Source organism: Stegodyphus dumicola, chromosome 9 (assembly GCF_044657685.1).
Source record: "Stegodyphus dumicola isolate Sdum_Otavi_A_Nest chromosome 9, ASM4465768v1".
Taxonomy (NCBI): domain Eukaryota; kingdom Metazoa; phylum Arthropoda; class Arachnida; order Araneae; family Eresidae; genus Stegodyphus; species Stegodyphus dumicola.
The window spans coordinates 50,163,787-50,183,941 of record NC_140776.1 but is presented as its reverse complement, the minus strand read 5'-3'; the positions used below and the strand labels follow the sequence as shown (position 1 = coordinate 50,183,941).

The 20,155-nt window shown below is 34.2% G+C and overlaps 1 protein-coding gene and 1 long non-coding RNA gene across 6 annotated transcripts in view; one reads left to right on the top strand and one right to left on the bottom strand.

Annotated features, from left to right (window-relative positions):
- Positions 1–20,155, top strand: part of LOC118188795 (thrombospondin type-1 domain-containing protein 7B-like) — a 1,066,734-nt gene that overhangs the window by 849,663 nt on the left and 196,916 nt on the right. For all 5 annotated transcript variants that reach the window (XM_085823427.1, XM_085823425.1, XM_085823426.1 and 2 more), the window contains one exon: positions 16,037–16,172. In XM_085823427.1, the coding sequence (XP_085679553.1) occupies positions 16,049–16,172 (124 nt within the window). In that variant the 5' untranslated portion in view covers positions 16,037–16,048. The remainder of the gene's footprint in view (positions 1–16,036; positions 16,173–20,155) is intronic.
- Positions 19,126–20,155, bottom strand: part of LOC146995341 (uncharacterized) — a 470,439-nt gene continuing 469,409 nt past the window's right edge. The window contains exon 5 of the long non-coding RNA XR_015042973.1: positions 19,126–19,423. This is a non-coding gene — a long non-coding RNA (uncharacterized LOC146995341). The remainder of the gene's footprint in view (positions 19,424–20,155) is intronic.

Here is a 20,155-nt window from a genome sequence, read left to right as displayed (position 1 = left end):
GAAAATTAATTAGAGGTTGCATGTTCGTGCAGAGCAAAGCCATCGTATTTTTTTGTTTTACATATATATATATATGTATCGGTAGAGTTTCATTAAAATTAGAGTGAATTTAATAACCTACAGTGTTACTCAGAATTCCCTGAAGCATTTTGATATCCATGCAAAATAAACTGCACAACCGATGTTGTAATTTATTATCCACAAGAGACAAAGTCCTTTTCTTCACATGTTTTACAAATCCCAGTGTGTGTGTACTTGTTGACAGGACAGACTTTCATATGTTACTGGATGGATTTACTTGGACAACATTGCAAAGCTGGTTGATGTCGCAGTTGAATGAAAACTTTGACGATTACCTTTTTCTGTAAGATAGTTGTCAGGTCACTACCAAAGAAACCATCACTGAAAAACCATCACAGCTGCTAGAATATTTAAATCAAAATTTGCCACTACAGTAGAGAAGATTATGAGAGAACGTAAAGTAATAAGCGCTCGATGGCATCCCATAATCTTCGGATTTTTAGTCTCATATTTATTTTTCATACGGGAATTAGTTAAAAATTTGCCTTTTCATGCTCTGTTACTCTCTAGAATTACTTCCAACTCTGTCGTCGCCCAGAGGGTAGAGTGGTTAGGGGAGCATGCTGCGGTACCGAAGGGCCCGGGTTCGGAAGAAGACATGGATGTTTGTAAGTGTATAATGACGGTGAAGCATGTCGGCACTTTGCGGCGAGCTGAAAGTCCTCTCTTGTGGATTGGAAATGAAGAGGGATGGGAGACCCCCATATCAGAGGAAAATAGAAATCCAACCTCTCTTTGGAGTCTGCTCTGGCAACCATTGTTCCATGCAATATGGACAAGACAACAACAATTTCCAACTCTTTTATCTATACTGTGGCTTTTGTAAACCATGATACTGACCATTGCAGAAAACGAATGAACACAAATATGTTGCCATATCAGCAAAAATAGCCCATATTGAGCATTTGTGAAATACACACACATATAAGATAAAAGAAGGAGAAAGATAAAAATTCTGATGAATTTGCCTTTGTTATGGTGTCGTAAAATTTAATGTCCGTTGCGCGGTAGTATTTTTTGAATCTGTAAAATGTTTTCCAAAATTACGAAAAAAACCTTAAAATATTAATATCAATCAGGCAGGCAAAGTGCACTGTTTAGCATAGGAAAAAGTACAATAATCGTCCTGCTGATGTATATGTTCTTCTCTTCTTTGCTACAGTGTTCTGCAGTCCACCTTAACATGAAAGTGCGCTTAAAATTAAGTAAAAAAGCAATCTTATTTTGGGGGTAGATTTTGAACAAAACTGTATTGATTTGAAGGGCGATAAGATGCGGGTTCCTTTTCTTCAGGTTGAGGGAAATAATTACTTCTGATGAACAGGGACCTGTGTCTGAATCGGTAGAGAATCTACACGAAACTAAGATTGCAGTTTTTCACCCTAATTTTAAATTTTACACTCACGTATCTCTCTTCTAATTTGATGAAAATATGTTTTGAGATATAAAGAAAAATTATTATTTATGCGTTCAGTGCAATAATCGAATAAAGTTCTTTCAACAATGAATTCTATTGATCCTGCTATTCAGTTCACTTTTGAATTTGAGACTTGCAATTCTCTTCCGTTTCTCGACATTCTGGTCACACGTATCACATCCAACTTCAGTACTACGGTTTACCGTAAACCTTCATCGGTTTGCCTTCCACCACATTTTAAATCATGTCATCCGACTAAACAAAAGTTAGCATCATTTTATTCCTATGTTTTCCGTGCTCTTCAAGTTTGCTCCTCCAAACTAGCCCTTGATGAAGAACTAAATTATTTAAAAGCAATAGCTATTGACAGGGGCTTTTCACCCAACATTATTAATCAAGCAGTTAAAAAATTCTCATCTCAACACACTAACACGCACACTCTTGTTTTAGGAGATTATAAAAATTCTCTTGTCATTCCCTTCTTTCCATCAATTAGTTATAAAGTTGCACATATTTTGCAGAAATTTAACTTTCGGGTTGTTTATTCTCCGATCAATAAAATTCCGAGTTCCATACTCAAGGACTCCATTCCCGATATGAATTCTTGGGGTATTTATAGGATTCCTTGCCAGTGTGGTTTAATTTACATTGGCCAAACTAAGAGAGCCTTAAAATTTCGCGTCAAGGAACATGAGGCATATGTTAGAAAAAAGGAAACGCAGAAGTCTTCTGTTGCTCAATATTGTTGGTCCGAAAATCACACTTTCAATTTTTATGCTGCCAAAATTATTCAAAAAACATCTTCCATTGGGGAAATGAATTTTCTAGAGGCATTTCACATTCAAAAAAATCTTTCTGTTCTAGTTAACGATCCTAATTCCAATCTATCTTTGCCTTTGGCCTCTAAATTAAATTATGTTTTAGTTCTGATTTCACCAACAGATGGCGCCACTTGCTTATTCTTGCCCAGGCTTTCTTATCTTATCTAATCACTATTTCCTATCTTGTTCATTTGCGGTTTTGCAGCTGAGGATGGTGATTCGGTAAAAGCATCGAAACTAGTCCTGTGAAAATTTTGAAAATATAACGCTGATTTTTGTTGTTTGACTTCTGAATTAGAATCACAACATTTGTTTACAACTGAAGTGAAAGATATTACAAATTTCCTCGGATATGGCAGGGAACCTAGCATATTAGGTTTCTGTTATTCTCGAAAATTTCAGTTTCCGCTTTCGGGTTTCTGATATTTTAATCTGATGTGTAGAATTCAGAAAATTATAGAAATGGTAGGGAAATGCTATTCTATTATCTTCGGGTTTTTTGATACATGAACAAATAAAATTTGATGTAATCCTACAGGAATTGAAAAAGTAGATGTAAAGGAAAACTAGTAATATATATGGGGATTTAGTATTCCAAAGTTTTATATATTTATTTATTATTATTTTTATTTCTCCATTATGTTAATGTAAAGGAAAAAAATATCTAAAATTTTGTCTTCGTTTTTCATTCAATACGTAAGAATATTCAAATGATTTCCTTTCTAATACAGCGTTGAAGTGGAACATTTTCTTAATGAAGTTAAAATGAAGACTGAGTTTATATCAAGACGCAGTGGACTGGCGGGAAATTTAATAACCGTGTTAAAGAAAAAATAATTTATTTTTAATAATTATGAAGCAAAACCAACGAATTTATACAAATTTCTTTGAAAAATTTCGATTTTTCCAAATTATTGTATTAGCTATTCCTTTCCGTCCTGGAATTAAATCATTTCATGAAATACGTTACGTTATATTCAATATCCTCCCGGTAAAGAAAAAAAAAGTGTGGAGACGTTATCCTTCATAAGAAGTTTTGCTCTAGTCGTCCAATTTATTGAGTAAATCCGTCCCTGATTATTTTACACTTTTTCTTTTCCTGGGTACATTTAAAAATATTTCTTTCTCGAAAATAATGATATGTATCGAAAGCGTGCTTTTTTTTTTTTTTTTTTTTTTTTTAAATATTTCGCGAAATTAATGAAACTTCTTAAATAGTTAAGTTTATAAACGTTTAAACCATGTGAACAAAAGCACTAAAAATTTATAAAAAAATCTAAAGTGGAAAATGTGTTAATTAGAATTAAAACCAAAATAATGCCTTTTAAGATACTATTTTTTAAAATAAGGAAGAAGCGTTTAGCGACAGAAAATAATCAGTTATTTCTGTCGCTAAACGCTTCTTCTTCTTTTTTTTTTTAACTTTTTTGCAATTAAAATGCAAAAGAGACCACCCTGAAAAAATAAATATTGTAAATAGTGCGAAAAAGCCTATTGACATTTGTTTAATCTTATGCTGTCGTTTCTTTTACTACTTAGTTTTTTTTTTTAAATGAGAAGATGATGACAGGAAAAAGTACTGCCCCGGGTGAGGATCGAACTCACGACCTTCAGATTTCTCGCAATGAGACTGACGCGCTGCCTACTGCTCTACCGAGGCTTGCGAGCAATTCGTCTGAAATTCAACAATAGAAAAGTTTCTCTTTTGTATTTGTTTTCTTGTTTGCTGTCGCTAGGCAACCAGGCATGGCCGCTTCAGTGATTTTCAGATCGCACTTCTGTTCGGTCTTCTTCAGCGTCTTCTGAACTGATTGTGAATCTTTTATTATCCTGTTTCGATTAATTAATCTCTGTCGGATTCTTTTTTTTTTTTTTTTTTTATATATATACCTTTAAAACTTAATTTTTGTTTCATGGTTTGCTACAAGACGCATTATTTCCGACTCGCATAATTATGTTAATGATAACGAAAAGGAATTCATTTGCATTCTTCTACACATGCATACAATTTAGAACTGTATTAGAATAAGGTATTTTGAAACATCGAAGTGTTGTGCGTTTGAAAAATTATTTAATTAATGAAACTATAATATGTTCAAATTATCAATATAATTCTTATTCCATCAGAACTGTGCGTTGCTTATAATAATAATACTTTTAGGCAGGGCTTAATTTCTAAGATTTGAAATTTCGGAGTCCTGTGGAAGGTTGCCAGAAAACGGGGAAGACCAAGAAATAATAATAATAATAATAACTAATTTTTTAATATGTAAATTTAAATAAAATGTAAAGTGATAAGTAAATATTTATAAATTAATAATAATTAGACGAATAATAAATTACATTAAACTAATACGTCCTAAAAATTAAATGTAGTGAAAAACAAATGAAAGTTGACTAACTTAATGGTAGCAAAGCATAATACATCGATGATTAAAAAAGGAAGGAAGGTTTTGAATAGTATTTATCGAGTTGAGATAAAGCCCTTTTGTTATTCTGGCTTCTAATACCTTTACTGCTTTTTTAAAAAGACGATTACTGGTGCAAATGATGTCCTTAATATTCATGACGTCCATGAATATTCTTTTTCTGGAAGACTCGGCCGTTCAAAATGGAGAATTCTTCAAACCAAAGTTTCTCCCCGCGTATTTTTCTCTTCTGAGGAAGGCATGTATTTAGCGGCTACTTTCAACGTCAGTTTTACAAACTGCTTAAAAAATGTTGCATTATTAATTATAGAATTATTGATTTATATATTTATAATGGGTTTTCATAACATAATCCTGCAGCCTATCTAAGATGGAAGTTGGCACTTTCCGCCTGTAATTATGATTTCATTCAAGAACTGACAAGTACCGTAACAAGGATGTTGCGGACTCCCAGCTGAAATTAAACCCTTCTTTTGACTTCTACTTGGGAATTCCTTAATGTTTCTTTATGGGCTGGCAGAATATCTAGCAGGACTGAGCAGTGGTTACATTTTCTTATTGCCAGATAGATGCTAGTGTGTCGTTGGCCCCTGTATTGCCATCCCCCAGTCAACCTTAATTTATTTTTTACTTCCTTGTACGAAGTAAAAAGGAAGTATTGTAATCGCGAAAAGTTTCAGGCAACATATTTCAAAGAAAATATCCATTTTGACCGCTATCGAATGCAATTTAACGATGTTTTTGCGTGATATCTGTACGTAAGGACAGAATAAAAGACTCTTTTCCTCCAAAAAAAAATATAAAACGGCTTTAAAATGAATTCTGAAGAGAATTTTCCGTGGCGTCTGTACGAACGTATGTACGTATCTCGCATAACTCAAAAACGAGTAGCCTCAGAACGTTGAAATTTTGTATATAGGACTGTTATAACATGTAGATGTGCACCTCGAATTTTGGTTGCAATCGGCCTAACCAAACGTCTATAAATATATTCATATATATATCCACTCTGTTACCCATCGCAGTGATCTCAGTTTCTTTACTCTTATATGTTTGTAAATTGTACACTTTTTGCTTTAAAAAAATGATTGAATTATATTGTTCTTATCTTCCGGTTAAGGTTTTTGTGCCTTTAGTAAATCTGTATGCAATATTTTTAGAATTATCAACAATTTTAAAACTTTTTAAGTGCCGCTAAGCCCAATAAATGTTTTTTTTTTTTTTTTTTTTGGCGGCCATTGCTTGTTTACATTTGAAACAGCAGAATATTGGGTTTGTTGCCAATCTAGAGAAACTTAGCTTCACAACAACAAAGATAACGCCTTCATTTATTATTGCCAATTAAATCATGCTTAATCCTTTCTAGAATTTTTTCGAGGAAATAAATGTTTAGGATTTACTTCGTGTATTTTTGCCTTGTGGCAAAGTGAGAACTGAATTAATTTTATGAGAAATACTCAATCGTCTATGAAAAATTGTTTCTTTTTTGTTTTTTTGCTTAATTTCTTTTATACATCGTTCTAGCTTTATTATAGTATTTGAAAATAACATATGGCAACGATTAGATAATTCTTTAAATGATATAAATTTTGTGCATTCTAAGTTATATAATATGAACGAAATATAATACTGTTAAGTGAACCTAGCGCCAGAGTGTCGCTATGGTAAACAAATAGAGTGAACTTTAAAGAATGCTTTTATTCTATTGTGGTTTATGCGCTGTCGGAGAAGTATACTTAATTCAGTCCAATAAGTTTAAATGAAATGCAAGAAAAAATGGGTATAATTTAATATTCCGTACAAGGAAGTCGTGTGGTGCCCACATCAGATTTTTATTATCAGAATATGTGTTGTGGTACTATATTTGTTTCCAGTAAGCATAATTCAATTTTATCAATGCTACAGTTGGAGGGGGAGGGGAATAACTATTCTGAAAGGGGCAGAAATAGGTATTTACTTTGCTTTAGTTAAACTGAGATTAGGTTAGGTTGTTTGAATATGGCAAAGCACACAAGGCCTATCTGCCGATGGGAAAGATGTCTTCGCGGAGGATTTTCTAGCCGCTTAACCGGGATAAAGGCTAGCGACGCTGACTGCTGTACCGAAGGGCCCGAGTTTGAATCCTGAAGAAGGCATGGATGTTTGTAAATGTAGGGTATCTGTGCGGCATGGGGCTCTAAATATGTGGCGAGCCGAAAGTCCTCTCTAAAGGTTGGTGGTAGAGGAAACGGGGTGAGGCTCTTCCCAACGACAAGCGTAATCTTGCTCTCCTTGCCACGATGAATGCCGTGGGCTTGTTCTGATGTTGCTGTCAGACAAGTGATCTAAGTAACAACAATAAGATTGTCTAAGAGAAAATGTCTTGTATTTCGCGTTACATATGAGGGACAAACACGAAAACCAGTTATCCAACCAGTCCGTTCGCCTGAGCTTGAACACAAGTCGAATTACCAGCGTTGTAGCGATCTTAACCACTCGGCCACTCGTGAGGCAGTTTCACGGTCAGAGCGTTATTTAAATTGTTCGTTAATTGATAATGTGGAAGCCTGCGAGGTCTATCTGTCTTCTGTCTTAGAAGGCGGTGCCTTCGTTGAATCAGACAATTTTCTGAGGTAGACGAATTCATACTCACATTAAACAGTAGTTTGGTAAGACAGAAGATTTAGAGCAGTGGTATTTAAACCTTTTTGGAAGCGCGACCCTACCTGGGACATGCCAACATGAAATTGAAACGACCAATAATCTACTTTTTCACAGAATGTAAAACTGTACAAATTTGAAAATATAACGTTGATTTTTGTTGTTTGACTTCTGAATTAATACTTGTTCGGCGTGTTATTGTATCTTATCCAATAATCTAATTACAAAAACTAACTCTAGGTAATATTAAAATTTGGAAGACATGAATTTATTTTTTTATTTCATATAAAACAAACATTAGTGTGAAAGCAAGTAACAATAAACTGAAAACCAGCTGTGTAGTTACCAAATATTTAGTTGAAAAATCGGCTAGTATTAATCATATATAAATTAAAATTAAATGTGTGTGTGTGTATGTATTGAGAATACGGCAAAGCACACTAGGGCTATCTGCCTAAGGGGAGGGATGCCTTTCGTGGAGGACTTTCTAAGGGAAACTGGCTCGTATACACGTTACACATGGGGAAAACCACGAAAACGCCCATGCAGCCAGCCCGTTCGCGGGATTCGAACCTCGGACCGAACTACCAGTGTTCAGCGATTTCACCGCTCGGCCGCTGGTGGGCTAATTAAGATTAAAACTAGGCGTATAATACGTAGGATAAAAATGCAAACGGAAAATATTTAAGGAGACCTGTGATCCCATCTCGCACATATACGTTGAGGTTTAAATGGTACAGAATATTCATTTCGAATTGTGAGACAAAAATTGCTCAATTCAAACGCTTTGAAAACAAATTTCAATTTCCCAACATAATGTTTTCAAACTCAGTAATTTTTCGCTTAAATGAAATGATACGTTTTTGGGTAGCACACATTGAAAGGAATTTCGGATCCATTGGAGGATCAGGAAAATCTTCCGAGAAATAAGTACTAAATCGATATTTAAGATCTATCCGGGGAATTGTTGTATCTTTATAAAGCGATTGAAAAACTCTTAGTTTTTTTATACAACAAAACTTTCTAAAGTAGAAAATGCTACAAAATTAATCTTTCAGTATGTGTACCACATATCAATTTTCTTTGTAAAGCTTTGATTTTATCCTAAGCTATAAATATATTTAAATATTATTCTTGAAGACTTAAATTCAACTCGTTAAGTTTGACCAAAATGTTACTTAAGTAAGCTAACCAACATAGCCATTTTTTGTCAGGTGAAACGTGTAATTTTTTTTTTTTTTTTTTTTTTTTTTTTTTTTGTTAATATCGGTGAAAGTAGACATAAAGTTTTGCTTATATTTTAAATGCTCACTTTTTCTGGCAAAATTCACTGGATTTTATCTTTGAATTCTGGATGTTTAGTGTGTAGATGGCTCTACCGTTTATTTGGTTTCAATAACTGGCAGGCTTCAGTACAGACATGCTCTAGCCCTTTTGGTTCTTCATTTTCAGTATATATGATGATAAATGAGTTTATTCTAAAATTTTGTTTGCTTTTACGCCTTTATGTTTCGACTCTGTAGAGGCAGGAGCCTTCAAAAGTATTTAGTCGGTGTAGATCGAGGCGCTCTTCTTATCATTTTTTCCACCAGTGTCTGTTTTTTCAATTATCCTCCAGGTTTTAGCCACTTCTACATGAGCAAATGTATAATTAGTAACTTTAAAAGCGCACACTAACTTAAGTTTTACTCCAAAACAATAAATAAATTTCCTAATGTGCTACTTTCACGGTGCGTAGAATTTGCGCTGTGATCACTTGTTTACCTGCACATCCACTAAAAACGAACGCCACGTCTACTACGAGAATTGCTGTCGCCATTGTATCTAATATAAGTTGGTGTCGGTCGCTACAGCAACAGGGCTAATATATTTAAAGTAGGGGTGAGCTAAATCAATATTGTATTGTTATTTTGTTTTTGGTGAATGTTGACTACAAAGTAGACAAAGTTAAGAACAGTTCGTCATTAAATGCGCCAAAATAGCGAACTGAAAACAATTTTTCAAGCGCACCCTTATGAAAAATGGGTTAAACCTCGTTTCTACGGCAGCAGACAGCTTCAGACTATCTGTCGAGAGCAGTCCTTGTGGTAGAGAGACAGTCAATACACGGCGTTGTTCGAGCCATGCCCGGACCAAATTAGATTTTAGAACAAATACAGTCTATCTCTTTGAAGTCATTGTTCTAAAAATAGAGTAATTATTCTAAGATTTAATAAAATTTTACGTTTCAGAAACCAAAATTTTATGTCAAAAAAGTTTGTCAATGTTGTATTTGTATTAAATTATTAACAATTTATTTCATCCACTTTGGTCGCAAGCCCATAGATTCTATACCACTGATCTGGAGAAATTTTAAGTTATAGCTCTTTTCCTTTTTCGATAAACTTCCTTTTCGTACCGGAAAATATAAAGAAATCCTTAATTATTTTAACAATGGTAATCTGATGCCATCTATTCTTTTCAGAGAGTATTCGATATGAAAGCTTAGTTAAGTTGGTTTTATTGACTTTTCATTGTTTTAATAACAAATGATAAAGAGACACTGCACCGAATGTGTGGCAAAATCACTACTTTCCGATTACTTGAACACTAGAACCCCGTAAATTCGACTTAATGTGGACTGAGAGACTGTCGAGTTTCCGAAAAGTCGAGTTTTACGGAATAAGGAGTTTTTTTTTTTTTTTTTTTTTTTTTTTTTAGCTCTTAATATTTAACTGTAAATTACTCTAGACATTTGTAACACATAACACAATATTGGACACGGAAAAGTACAGAATACGATTAAATTAATGTTGATTTTTTCATATCAAGTTCTAGCACAGTAGGGGTCATAAAAGAACAAATACCCTAAGATAATTGAATAAAAAACTTACATACAAAAATAAAGAAACATTATTACTAGTTCTTGGTAGAAAAATATCGTGTGCTGGTAAACTGCCTCTCACATTCCTCCGTGCAGCTTCATCTCGTAGGCGACGGAGGAACAAAATGTCCATACTAGATGCACCTTGCTCCTTCTGTGAAACGGAACATTCCTTCAGCGGCTTTCAGTCCTTCACTATGGGTCATCATTTTAGCTTTTCTATTGTCTTCAATCTCTTCGTTTTCTGATTCATCTTCATTTTATCCACATTGTCTTTCACCAGTGCAACTATTTCTGCATGTCCTAAAATTTCACAATTTTCATCTTGTCCCAGCATCACCATCACTAGCTTCTTCATTAGTTTCATTTCATTTGTCACGTTAGTTTGTTTTCTCTTTTTTTCCAACGGCATTTTAACGTCACAGAATATCAAAAGTTCCCATAAATATGTAACAGTTATACGCCTGCATGTGAACTGAGGAACAATACCCGCAACGAGTGTGTGTGATTATAGCAAAGTCTCTAGGGCTATCTGCCTAAGGGGAGGGATGCCTTCGTGGAGGACTTTCTAAGGGAAACTGGCTCGTATACACGTTACACATGGGGAAAACCACGAAAATGCCCATGCAGCCAGCCCGTTCGCGGGATTCGAACCTCGGACCGAACTACCAGTGTTCAGCGACTTTACCGCTCGGCCGCTGGTGGGCCATACCCGCAATGAACTGATGTAAGTTTAGTTTGCGATAAGATGCAGTTACAAAACTTGCCATCCGCCAGTCCCTACCTGACTTTTTTCTATCCTCGAAAGAAGCAAACACCGTTGTCAAGTGTTACAACATATCTTGAAATTTGTTTGACTGTTCCAAGAATTAATGGCGCAATGCGAAAACGGCAAAACTTACAGGAAAAAAAAAAAAAAAAAAAAAAAAAAAAACAGGCAGGGTCTTTGAACAGAATAGGAAAGATGCATGCTTAAATAATAATTATATGTACTGTATGTAATATTTGCTCTGTTTGGCCTTGAGATATCTTAAAAAAGTTCCCAAAAGTTGTCGAGTTATACGGAATGTCGACAACTTTTAGGACTTTATGGGAGTCGAGTTTGCGGGACTCTACTGTATTGGGTGATTATAAGACTGATGCGCTACGTATTCCGCTCCCGAGGTTTGAACAGTAGTGCTGTGAGATAGAAGAATATCTTGAGAGAAATTTTAGTTACATTACTTTTTTTTTTTTTTTCCAGTAAACCTCATTTTCCGTACCGGGGAAAAGAAAGAACAGGGAAAACACCCTAAATATAGTAGCTTGCTCTTAAATGTTAATTCGTGGTAACTATAGTTTTTCATTTAAAAAAGAAATCTACCAGAAATTTTTAATTGTAGAACATAATTAATAATTAATTTTTAGTACATTATTTTAATAGTACTTTTTTTCTACTTTAATGGTTTTATAAATATAAAAACAGAACTTCATATGAAAAAAGGAAAGGGAAGAAACAAAAAATATATATAAAAAAAGGGATGCATAAAATCTCGCCAGAAGTTCCCTTTTTTTTCACTCCATTTAAAAAGAGTCATTGAAAAAAAGTTTATTTATTCCCCAACTGTAAAAAAGATTTAAAATTATTTAATGTTTAAAGCAAGCATAAATTTTTGCTCAGCCTTATAAAAATTGGTATATTAAAAAGAATATTTTGAGCTAATGAGAAAAATATGCACACTAAGAGTCGAATTTATGGCCCGAAAAAATATCAGTTTATATAAGCTATGTTTATCTTGTTTCATAAGCATTTTCTTTAAACTTGAGAAAAAGTCCCGTAAAACTCGTAAAAGTTAAGTGTCTTTTCATAATTGGTAAACTGATCGTGAAAAATTCAGAAATCAAAAGTTAGCTATTAATGTTTATTCTCACCAGATCTTAAAAATTGCTTTTCGGAATAATTTGTTTTTCTTTTCAGTGACGCTTTCCTTCCAAATTTGTAAATTACTTTCACCGGCATTAGAGATTTAGATTAGAGATTTACGTAGCAAGTTTATTCCATGCTATGTTTGTATTTTTTGGAGGAAATTTTAAATTGCTGTCTTCGCTTGAAGCCTGTGCTTAGTGCTTATGTCATTTATGCATTGCTTTCTTTTCATCGCTTTTATTTTCGGTTGTAAGGCCGCCCAAACGGTATAGTGAATATTGACGCTGACTGCTGTACCGATGGATCTGGGTTCGAATGCCGAAGGATCCGTGGTTGTTTCTAAATGTATATTTTCTGTACGGCATGGGCAGCGATACGAAAAATCCTGTCGAATGGTTTAGTGGTTTCTTGTACCCGTCTCTCCGGGCTGCTGTCCTTCAAAATTTGGTTGGAACTGGGTAAAGTCGTTCTGTTACCTATATGGTTCTCAAGACTCATACCAACAACAAACGCGATCCGGCACTCCTTGCCACGATAAAATTCGTGGGCTTATTCTGATTACGTCAGAACCGGGAGTTTAGCTAGAACACACAACGGATCTGCTTTCATTGGAAATTTCAGGTCACATTTTTTCAAGAACAAATGAATGGGGCGTCTAGTGTCGCTTATTATTTCCATTAAGCACATGTCATTGAAGTTGAAAATGATAACTCATCGGAGGGCCTTTTATATTGTTACGTATTTTTCTTCACGTAAATCAGGTTTACAGTCGTCGAAAAACTGCTATAAACACGCTGATACGGAATTTTACGTCCATAACCCTCACAGGATTAAGTACTCCAACTTTCGCGGGTAACGCAGGTCCTGGTATATTAAACCTAAATAATTACTGTTTGATAAATCTGGACTAAATTCTAATAAAATTAGAAACTGTAATAAATTTCATGTTTTTTTTTAAATGCATGGGAGCCTTATTTAATTGCCATTAGCTCCACTACAAAGGCCGGAAGTGGTGGCCTATTAGATGCCTCCATTATGGAGGCATCTAATAGGTGACCACCGTTGCCTCCTATGAAGGAATAGACAGTTACAACCATGCCTTCTCCGAGATTCGAACCCTGGGCAGATCGCTACGGCAGTTAGGCTCACTAATGCTAAACCAGATGGGCGGCATAAATTTCACGTTTATCTGTGCTAATTTTATATTGAATTTCATCATAAGCGTCATATCAAACAGCACATAATTATTTTCCTGATGATAATCGTAGTTTTTACGGTAAATATAAGAATCTTCGATAACCAAATATTTTTTAAACATTTATCTTAAGCTCAGTAATTTTTATGAAGCTTGTTCAAAAATTAATATTTTTGATTAATATTTTATCAGATCAAATCATATGTCTTCTACGAGCAATCAGCTTACGTTGACAGAGAGAATCGTATGGCATAGCTGCCAGTTCTGTCTTACTGTCCTCGGTAGATCACGAAATATAAATATCTCGGATTTTAATCTTTTTATAGCCTTTATTAATGAAAGTGTTTTTCAGCAATAAGTAATATTTATTGAATTGGTGAAATTTAAATTGTTTAAATTTAACTAACTAGCCTTATTATAGGAACTAGGAAATAATTAGCCTTATTAATCGTTTCATTAATATATTGATGAAAAGGTATCAGAGGGAAAACAGGATCATTGCTTCGTCAGCCTCCCTGTAATCGAAAGGCTTTGGTGACACAGTGCAGATCGGCAAAAATCCATTGACACTGGCCATGAAGTTATGATTCTTGTAATGTCAAGCGGAGCCGTAACCTAACGAATTATTGCAATGTCAGAACCTGTCGTCTTACACCTCGAACGCTGCAACCTATGGGGGGCCGTACTTGGATTTCTTATCTGTGTGTGGTTTGCCGCACATACATTAATAATTAATTTTATTTCCATCGTATTTAAAAGTACATTGATGAATTACAGTTTTTTCCTTATTGTTATTATTTTCTCAACACAAATGTGTGAGGAAATTTACAACAGAATATTAGCCAAAAATCATGAGAAACCTTCCTGAAACTTTCTTTTTTTCATATTTCATTGTTGGCAGCTGTGCTAAGGATGCAACGAAAATTTGATACCTCTACAACAATGATTCTCAAACTGTTTGCCACGCCATTGCATACCTGTTCTGCCACGAAAACATAAAGCAAATATGACATTATTATTTTGATGTAAAATGTAACGCAAAATAAAATAATCTGTCTGGAATAAAAAAAAACGAGTAAAATACAGATTACTGCGAGTTGTTTGAGAGCCACTGCTTTAACAGATGCACTTTACTTAACATCTAGTATGCATTTACTTACCCAGAATATAGTTGTAAACTGTTACCTCGTCTTGACAACAAACGTTTCCAGCAAGCTTGGCTTGTTATTCCCAAAATGACAGTCTGCATCTTGGTAAACCATTAGAAAGCTGGAGTTCCAAAGGGCTTCTCGCCGTAGCTTCTCTCTTCTGCTAAATTAGACTCGACACGGACTACTGTTTCCCTAATCTCCAATGCATATCCATGAACACACATACATGCATGCATACATGGATGTGTATCTTCCAGCATAAGGATTATATTGACTAAGATTTTCCTATTCCGGCAAACAGGATACTCCTAGGGGAGACTGATTTAACAGATCATTCCATTATTTCATTATTTTGGACGTATTGTCGTCGAAACTGTCTTAACTGATTAGTGTTGATAGATCATGCTTGGCGGTATAAAGACACGTTAAGTTCTTTATTTTGTATTGATCTCATTGCCAGTTTTCTTTTCTAAAAAAAGAGATCGCGTTTCCAGCGAAATGAATCTTTATTTGGGAATTTGATTTTTGCTATAGGGTATTAATAAAACAGTGAATTAGAAGCTAAGATATTCCTATGTATTAAACTGGACAGAAAAGAGGAAACATAATTGTTGCTGGTAATAGTAAAAAGTAAATGTTTTTGTTGTGAATATTTGTATGGATAGTTGTTTAAAAACATTAACAATTCTTATTGACCCTTTTCCTCTCATTGCGCAGAATCATCATCCATAACCCTTTTAGTTCGGGCGCCACTTGTAGAGGCATTAGGTTAATTGGAAGCAGAAAAGATGAAAAATATGCAACCGCCTTCGCCGGGAATCGAACCACGGACCTTTCGAATACCGACCCAGCGTGCTACCATTACACCACGAAGGCACGCTAGGGAAGTGGGAGAAATACCTTATAAAGTAATTTCGTTCTTGATCAAGTACCGGTTTGGAGCAGCAAATTGAAAGTGCTGGGAAAACGAAGGAATAAAATGAAGCGCTGACTCCTGTTTAGTCAAAAGCCATGATTTGAAGTGTGGTGAAAGGCAAACAGATGAAGGTTTACTCTAAACAGTAGTACTGAAGTTAGATATGTTGCATGTCAAGGCATGGAGAGGAAATGGATGTTTAAAATCTCCAATCGTATTCAAGACTGTGAGAGCGATTTTCATTTGTAATTCACAATAAGTGTATTATTAATTTAATTTTTTGCCAGAGGGTACTTTCGGTGTCAGAAATATTGCTACTTTCGGTAACGACAGTTAAGTAAGAAGCATATTTATTTCGCATAGAAGATCAAATTCAGCAAGTCTTGTTTATGACACTTTCGGGATAATAGATAAAAATGCAAAATCTTCATAAATCAGTATAATAAAGAAGATATTTTAGTTTTCTAACGGTTTAACTCGCTAGTTTTATTTCAGGCTTCTTACTTATCTTTTTTATCGGTTTTTGCAACTTAGTTGTTTAGGTTTAGTTGATTTCGCATTTAAAGAGCTAATTTAAAATCATGATAATTCATTATTTATTTTTTTAATTTTTATAGGTATCTGTGAACATGAAGAAATTGACTTCTGTGGCTTATATGGTTATTTTGTACAGCATAGTATTCGGTTTATCTTCCACAGAAGCTAGCCCCGAATCGTCCGATTTGGATCGCAATAGTTATTCCTGGAAAAATGGTAAGTATTAATACTATGTTTTTCTCGTTTATTATTTTTCAATTTCACGATATGTATCAGAAAGCCAAAATAATTTGTGAAAATATATATGAAGATTAGTATTCTTCTTTGAAAAGATTTCTGATGGAAGAACTTTTATTGTCTGTATCTGGATGCAATAATACAATAAAAGCTATTAAATACATTATAAGTAATCAGTGATCATCTGGTAGTAAAGATATCGATAAAGAAACAAAAAAGAAAGAAAACAAAAAGCAGAGAGGAAAATTTATATGAAATAATGAAATAGTAGATGCTTCTCTCTGTAAAGACTCAATAGCAATCACGTGGATTCGAACTCTTAATACGGTTTTACTAGTCCGGATTTTCTTAACGTCGATCGAGTGGAATAATTACATGTATGTTTTCTTTATGTTTAATGCAAATAAGAGCTAGTTGTGCATTACATAATTCATCATAAATCTAAAAAACCTCTATGAAGTATTTTTTTGGAATACTTTGTCGTGACAAATAACTTGATCTTATCTTGTCCTAGCAAAATTCTGCTGAATACCTGGTATTTTAGTTTTCTTCGCGATGTAAAATCTGGGTTTTAAGTATGAGTCAAGCCTAGAAACCCATTATGCTCATTCCGCTATAAGATTCTAGCTAAGTTGGTAGTCTTTAGCTGATAGAACACTTAAGTATGTAGCGATTAATCGTTTATTTATAAGGCTTCAATAAAAGATCTAAAGAAGAGCTTAACTACCTTTTTATTCAACTCAAGATTATGCACACTTAGCCTCTCTCGGGTTTACAGAAAGCCTCCTTGGATTTTAACTTAACGTAAAAAATAAGAAACTAATGTAATGGTAGCTAAGCTAAAACCAGCCGAAGTTGCACTGTTTGACTAGTGTTGGACTTATTTTTCAGATAGTTCTGATTTCTAGCTTATATCTTGATTTCAGATTTTCTTAACCAAGATTTATTAATGAAGAGAGCGCATTTATATTCTTTTATTTGTACATATAAGAAATATTCATTTCATTAGAGTTCTTCCATTGATGAACATTTTATAACCGTTTATTTTCCGTTCGAAGCATAAATTTTAATACAAAGGGTCGTGTCAAAGGGTAAAATTGTGTCACTCGAGCAATAAATAAAGAGCATCGAAGCTGCAGATGCGACACAAATGTTCGCTCATAAATCTTTACTTAGCGTTTTACCTGTTTTGAGCCAATTTTCTTTGAATGTATGGGACACTTACTTAAAATCTGCTTTTTGCGACTGCTTGTAACTTCCTGTTTTCACCATTCTTTTTCAAGCGTCTGTCTGTACGATACCAAAAGTCACATCTTCTGAAATACGTAGTAAACCCTTGTTAGATGCTTTGAGCTAGAGACATTTATTATGCTGTGTGGCTATGCAGATTAATGTCATCCTAGTGAAAGCATATAAATATTCTGACTGTACGTACCAACTATTAGTTTGAGAGAGCGTGGGCCACATTAAATCAAACTGTTGTTTACTCCTTAAGCAGAATCTCCACGTGGACGGATGATATAGAGAGAAACCTTGAAGGAACTGTACATTAAGCCATCTGGCTTGCTCATGTAGCATCTGTAAGGTTTGTTTGCGGCCTTCTCATGCATTAACACCCCATCATTCGAGATGAGGCAATATCTTCTCGCGATTGATCTAGTGGAGGTCTTGGCTGAGGCTGTGAACTACATTTTGATAGATACGAACCGTTCTGTTGTCTTGAACTGCAAGTGAAATGAAACAGTCAGTATTCATAAAATTCTAGAAAAGTGGCACGCATCGTATGTATGAAAAAGGAAGTATGAAAAGTAAAAGATTACAAAGACGAAAATGGCTTAAGACTAGAGGATATTAAGAATTAAAGTTAAAATCATTCCCTAATATAGCAGAAGAATTTTGTCGGTATTTCGTTTTAGACCAAAGAGCGTTAGTCCAGATGGGTTATTAATTTCGTTTTGGCATTTTGCGTTGATTCACTTTTCAAACTGTTTCCACCAACTATTACAGCCCTGTATTATATTTAAAGAAATGAAGAATCTGCATAAATGTATATATGTTTCTCGCATTAGGATAAATCAACGGTACCCAGAGCCATCAGACTTTGAATAACGTAATCCTCCAGCGAATATGGGCATCTGAAAGCCCTAATTTGGAATTTGTTTCATTACCTATTTCATGTTCTGTTAGATATTAAAGAATTTTTTATGAAGGAACTCAACTATTTCAAAGCGAGCAATGGCAGCACTGCACGGGGGGAAAAACATTAAAATCTCCAGCGCACGAGACTCTGTATCGGAAAAAGATATGCTCATTTTAAAATTATTTTTCCATATTGCTGTTGAACTGAATTTTATGATTTAAGTGCGAAGAACATAATGCTTAATAAATAAAGGTAACACACGAAACGTTAAGAAAACGCCCCTTTGGGAGTAATTTAAAATATGAAACCTTTCAATTTTTTTTAAAGGAATGCTTTTTAAAATTGTAACAGCTAGAATTAAGAATCTTAATTCTAAAGGTGTAGCAGTTAGATCTGTTTAAATTTTTAATGCATTGATGCAAAGTAACATACTTGTGTAAGTGTATGTATTTATTGTATTTATTGTGTTAATTTATGTATTAGTTCAAACAGACTTTGAGCTCACATGAAATGGTGTCAAATATTTGGTGAACAGAAAACGTTAATTTATGGCTTTATTCCTTTCTAATTCCTTAACTTGAAACTTCAAAACACTTCTGCGTTAACTATGTATAAAGAATGAACCCTGCTGCCAAGGGATGCTGTATGTTGCGTAGGAATTCATATAAAAAAGTTATCGGGAACCAACCATTCGCTCACTAAATTAAACTTGGTTTCTTGTAAGGCTGTCAGGCGACTTATTACCCGTGTAGTAAATCAACTACAAGTCAGAGGAAGGTTTAAATAAAAATTTTTATTAAAACTTCAAACATAGCCAGTGCATGGCTTGCGCTTACAGAGAAATCTATTCTAGGAATTTTAACTATTATAAAATTGAAATTAAAATTTAGGTAATTTAACGCACTTTTCCTCAGCTTTTAGATGGGCAAGCAACTTCACCAAGAAACGGCTAACTCCGATTTGAAGTATTTCTCATAACTGGGCGAGGAAATACTACGAAGAGCAGCATTCCTTCCAAAGCTCTCTCCTTGATCTTTCAAGAATTCTTTTGTTATTGTATACACGTAACTAAATTGCATCCTGGTGGCAGCTAAGGAAAGTAGAAGAGACAGTACAGAAAAATAATAAGATAATGGATTAATAAATGAAAATTTAGAAAATGCTTTTAGCGAAACAGTACTTCTATTTTTAGCAGAAAATTTATTGGGCAGTTAGTCATGTAAAATTCACTCCGTTTCTAACTTATTTCGGAGAAGACAGTAATATAATCCAATTGTGCGATCTTTTAAACGGAGGAATGTGTGTCTTAATAATAAGTTTAGGATATTTGAATTATAGCTAAACACATGAGATCTATGTATCTAAATTAATCATATAGAATAAGAAAAATTTGGTATCAGCCCTTGAGAAATTGAGTTTCAGTTACATTCTTTGTTACCATTGTCGATGTAGGAAGTAATAACAAGTAAAATTATGTCTTATGCCATTAACGGGTTTCCTTATGAATACTTTTAAGTTGCGAAACGTCGTAATTTCCCATATTTTTTTTGCCTAAGGTAAAGATTTGTGTCATTTACAGTCAATTTACACCGTCACACTGATTTACAAAGCCGGTCTGGAAGCTAGTAGTTAATTTCTTTCTGAGAAAAATATGTTCTAGTGTTTATTCATGTTATCTAAGTTTTGTAAATATACCAGTTTAGCGAATTTAAGTACATGTATAACTAATTATCGAATCCTTACTTTTCACATAATGTCAAACTTTGATATGCTTCAGCTGAAAGGCAGAACATGTGGCGCTTGAATGAAGCAGGAAAAGTTT